Source organism: Diabrotica undecimpunctata, chromosome 11 (assembly GCF_040954645.1).
Source record: "Diabrotica undecimpunctata isolate CICGRU chromosome 11, icDiaUnde3, whole genome shotgun sequence".
Classification (NCBI taxonomy): Eukaryota; Metazoa; Arthropoda; class Insecta; order Coleoptera; family Chrysomelidae; genus Diabrotica; species Diabrotica undecimpunctata.
The window spans coordinates 32,122,376-32,127,903 of record NC_092813.1 but is presented as its reverse complement, the minus strand read 5'-3'; the positions used below and the strand labels follow the sequence as shown (position 1 = coordinate 32,127,903).

The following is a 5,528-nucleotide window of genomic DNA, read 5'->3' as shown; positions in this document are numbered from 1 at the left end:
TTATCTAATTTTTCGAAACGACGGTACTTTCGAAAGAGAGACATAGGAAAGTGGAGAAGATATCTGTTTCAACTCCGTTTTTTTTTCGGCATCGGAACTTCAAATTGCAACACGTAGGAAAAATTTACATTATCTCGCCTTCCTTTGCAGCTGCAAGCCTCTTTTTTTATTCTAGGGTAGCTCGTCAAAATATGAATAACTACATAGTTTTCACTAGGCGGAAAATATGGAAAAACTCGGAAAAATTTAGTCCATTTGAAATTCACCCTAAATACTTACTTTTTTTTTAATTTGCTCGAATAGTCTGTCGCAGTATTAATAATGATGACATAATTTTCACCCCCCATAAATCTCGGAAAATCACGGAAAATCAACATATGTTTTTTCATTTTATATCAATGATGTAATAATACTTATATATTTTATAAATTAAATTTCAGGTAATTTTTTACACATTATATTATTATATTCCTTATATTAATAATTATAATTGTTTGTATTTTTATAATTAACAATATTGATTTTTATTATATTTTTCTTACAAATATGATATACAATATTAATCTAATCTGCCTTACTGCTTTGATAAAATAAGTCGATGTTTTCATCACTTGCCTTATTAAGTTTTGCAATGGTTATTAAACTTTACTTTTTTTATTTTCTTTGCAAAGATTGGTTTAAAAGTTAAAATTTGGTTCATTTATTCGACTTCACTGTCAGGTCTGAACCTTTTTGTTGCAGGTTGTTTGTCTTCACTTATTAAGTCAGTCTTTCCATACATTAACATATTAATGGGCGATCTTAATGCCAAGGTGGGTCAAGGTAAGGTAGGAGAACAAGTAGGAAAATATGGGCTTGGAAACAGAAATGACAGAGGAGATCGATTGATTCAATTTTGCCAAAGTGAAGACTTCGTAATAACAAATACCTTTTTCAAATTGCCTCCTCGACGGTTATATACATGGACATCTCCACAACATACCAAAGAAAAAATAGTGAGAAATCAAATAGACTACATTATGATAGCAAGGAGGTATCATAATGCTGTTAAATGTACTAAGACATACCCAGGAGCTAATATAGGTTCAGATCATAACCCGGTAGTTACTGTGATAAAGGCGAGACCAAAAAAGATTAGAAGATTACACAGAAAGGCACTAGATTTAAATAAATTTAGAAACAAAAATATACGACAAGAAACAGGAGAAGAGATAAATGAAAACCTCTGTTCAGTGCAGCAACCAATTAACGATACAAACAACGTTAACCAAAAATAAAGTACATAAATATACCTATACAAACAGCAGGAAAGAAATATCTTACAAAAACAACAACAAAGAATAAGGGGTGGATGACACAAGATATACTACACTTGATGGAACAAAGAAGAAAGATGAAGAATTACCCAGACAAATACAAAGAAATAAATAAACACATTACAACATAAAAAAGAGAATAAAAGAAGCCAAAGAGGAGTGGATTAAAGAACAATGTGAAGAAATGGAAACCTATGAGAAAAAGTACGATGCGTTCAATATGCACAAAAAAGTAAAAGAGATAACAGGAAGCATAAAGAAATGTCAAATAGGTAAACTTAAAGACAAAGATGGAAATCTTATTGTAGATCTAGAGAATAAAATAAAAAGATGGACAGAATACCTGAATGAATTATTTGAAGACGATAGAAACAACTTAACTCAGATAATCAATGCAACTGGGCCAGACATATTGAAAGAAGAAGTAGAATACGCAATAAGAAACGCTAAAAATGGAAAAGCAAATGGACCTGATGAAATTTTTACAGAACTGATGAAGCTTTTGAATGATAAATCCGTAACCATAATATTAAATTTTGCAGCGATGAGCTAAAACAGTTTCCCCTCCACTTTCCTATGTCGATCTTTCGAAAGTAACTTCGTTTCGAAAGGTTTTAAGATTCGAAAAATTGGATGAATTTTATAGCTATAAAATTCAATATAAAGTTTAGATTTTCATTTAAAATTTGAGCAAATTTTACTTCTTAATGTTTATAAATAATGGAGATATATGGTAAACCATACAGTTATTGGACACTTAAGAAAATTTCAACTTTAAAAATTCGTAATTCACATTGTTCTCTGCAGATTGAATTGAAATTTATACAAAAGCTAGTCTAAACAGTTTATTACAATATGGATAAAAGGATTTAAAGAAGGTGTTTAATATTTTTTGTAAATATATATTTATTAAAAATAGTTACAAAAATTATAGTTATTGGACAGTTTATTTAGTTACAGGACACTCAAAATTAGTTATTGGACGACTGCTTTAACACAATAAAAAACTAGAAACAAATGAAAATTACAGGAAAAACCTAAGATTTCTGTGCGGTATGGGGTACCTATATACAGTTGACACAATTAAATTTTATAAATGCTTTTGTGCTTCTTTGTATTCAGTGAAAAGTTCGTCAATGTCTTCATCCTCACTGTCTTGGTTACTGTTATTAGCATCAGAATCACTATCCTGGAGATTGAAGCAGTTGTGACATATAAATAGATTACCATCGTTAGGTATATGCTGTCTATGATTAACAGGAATACAAGATTCGTGATAATAAAGATTACAGTCATCGCATTTTAATTTGTTCAATTGAATATCATTTGAACAAATAAAACATTTGACTTTTTTTGAATTCTTGTTCTTGCTACACTGGTTTATGGTTAATTTTTCTTCTCTTTTCCGTTTCCTTTCTTGTTTTTGTTTTTCCTGCTCTTCTTTTATCTCCTCCTTTTTCCGTAACATTTCTTGATATCGTGCAGATGTAATAGCAAAAGGAAGTCGTTCCGTGTTACGTTTATTTTTTCTTTTCGGTACAGTAGGAGAAGTTAAAAAGTTACCCAACAATTCGTGTTTAACAATAATTTTACTTGTAGAGGGTAAGTCATAAACATTAGTTTTATATTGTTGAAAATGGATATCATTGGTACTGCTACTCTCAGAAATATTTACATTTTCAATACCACTCTGTTCTGATATTTTTATTTCAGTATTTATAACGGGAGATGTAATAACCACATTTTGAATAATATTAATGTTTGTGTCTCTATTTTTTAGAACCATTGGGTTATCCGAATGTTTTGGATCATGTTCAAAAAAATTCCAAATTTTGAACAACAAATCAAATTATCATCGCTAGGTAGATTATTCTTTGGATTTTCTTTTAAATTCTCTAAGCTATGAACTTTTTCAGGACCTAAGATATTTACAAAAGTATTATAGTCCATCTTGGGTTTCTTTTGATGATCTGAAATGATTAAATTTTTTACTACTTCTTTGCCTAAACATTTTGTGTAGTCAATAGCATCTGCATTAAATGGAAACAATCCGCAAGCCTTGAAACCATTTACTACTGTTTCAGTTTTACAGCTTTTTTTTATAGCTTGCTCCAATATAGTAGCAAATACAACCTTATTCACTACCCCTCCTGGATGCTGTTCTTCCCATTCTCTCACTGATTGCCGCCAAGCTTCTTTTAATGGACGGAAAATAGAAACGTCACAGGGTTGTAAAATCCTTGTGGCGTTAGGATAAAGTGCAATCACTTTAATCTGCAGTTCATTACACAATAGACTTAATTGGTAACTTAAGTGACTCTTGTGCCCATCTACAAAAAGAATAACTGGAAGCTTAATATTATTTTCAATTAAGTGTGGGTAAAAAACATTCGCAATATACTGATAGAATGTCTCTGCCGTCATCCAACCATTATCGCTTCTGCCCACACCCCATTTAGGATTAATACCTTTAGCAACCTTTTCAGGAATACGTTGATAAGGATAAATAACCATAGGCACGCAAATTTTACCGTCTGCTGAAAACGTAAACATCACAGTGACGTTTTCTTTTGAAGAGCTTTTTTCAACGTTATAAACATTTTTGAAACCTTTCATAGCAAATACTTTTCCAGTAGATGGACATATTTGAAATCCTGACTCATCTCCATTAAAAATTCTTGATGGATCAGTTAGAACTTCTTCTAAATGTTTTTCTTTAACATAGGTTTCAATATTTTTAAACCAGTTTTTGATGTCTCGTTCAGATACACAAGCGCTAGCTGCCGTCACACCTTCACTTGTCCTTCTAGAAACCCCTGGATGTCGCTTCAAAAATCCCTAAAAAAAATCAAACGATGAATACAGATTAAAATACATTTTTTTGGTGACTTACTTTTAACCATCCATCTCCAGGTCGATTATCTTTAAAGTTATTGGGGCGCGGATTTTCGATTAAAAATTTTTGCACGCTGCTTTTTAAATCGTTAGCCTTTTTGGGGAAACCTTTTGAAGCAGTTTCTTGTATCCATCTGGAATATTGAATGTAAAATAAAATAATGCTATGGGTTAAGATAAATTAAATGAATTTACCTAACCAGAGTATTCTCCTCCTCGCAAGTTAAAATAGGAGACGGTCCAAGTGTATCTTTATGTTCCGGATGTTTTAATTTAAATTCTATTGTGGACTTCGGAATTCCATATTTTTTTTCAGCTGTTCTATATGATTCAGTGCCATTTTGGACATCCTTAACAGCTTCTATAAGTTTCATCTTACCATATTTTCTAAGTTTAGGCATTTTACTACAATCCTAAAAAATCCATTTTTAGTGATTGGACGGTCAAATTTAGTTATTGGACAGCTGTCCAATAACTGTCAAATCGATTACTAAATTAATTTTACTGCTATCTCCAGTTAATTATACGTAAATCCGTTGAAAATTGTAGAAATATGTGGTAAGTGTAGTTCTCTAGTGATTGGACAGGTGTCCCCTAATAGAATTAAGCAAGTTTTCTAGGTTAGTTATTGGACAGATGTAATTAAATCCGAATTAAAATCCCTATTACTGTACCAGATCTACCTTAGGGACTATAAGTGCCTTTACTACACCCTTTTAAATAAAAATACAATCTTACCTTAAACGTACCACGTAGTTTAAAAAAAAAGTCAGAGCAGATGCTTAACACAATGCTTAAATGTCACTTCACTCACATAACCTAAAAATATTTACCGCCAAAATCACAGAACCCGTTAAAGGCAGAACGAACGTAATAAGAAGAATAAGAATGAACGTAATATAGAAACGAGTAGTGCCACCTAGTGAAATATACTCTTGTTGGCACTTGCAGAAATCTTATTCTCGTAAGTTAACACTGTAATGTCCAATAACTGTCTCGTGTCCAATAACTGGCATTTTACCCTAATTAACAAAAAATTGTCGCTAACTTCGTTCCTGTTGTTTATAGAAGGTTTATTTTTTTTGTTAAATATGAGCTTTTTTACCAGCTATCTAATGATTGTACGTACAAGGCTGTAGCTTGAAAAATATAGAAGTTATTACAATTGTTTATAAGTAAAAAACATACCCCTTTTTCAAACGTTTATTTTGTAAATAATTTCGATGAAAACTCAATATGCATTTAACTTCTGAGATAGTACAAGTCTTAAAGAATCCTATGAAATTTGTTAAATGTGTCGAGCATCATTCATAGGGC

General features: G+C 31.3%; 1 protein-coding gene across 1 annotated transcript; it reads right to left on the bottom strand.

The window, feature by feature from the left end:
* Positions 1-2,406: 2,406 nt before the first annotated feature.
* Positions 2,407-4,612, bottom strand: LOC140452855 (uncharacterized). Its single transcript, XM_072547189.1, has 4 exons — positions 4,407-4,612; positions 4,210-4,345; positions 3,309-4,154; positions 2,407-2,505 (listed from the first exon to the last, which is right to left on the bottom strand). Exons 1-4 carry the CDS (start codon positions 4,610-4,612, stop codon positions 2,407-2,409), a joined length of 1,287 nt encoding a protein of 428 aa, XP_072403290.1.
* Between the last annotated feature and the right edge of the window lie 916 nt (positions 4,613-5,528).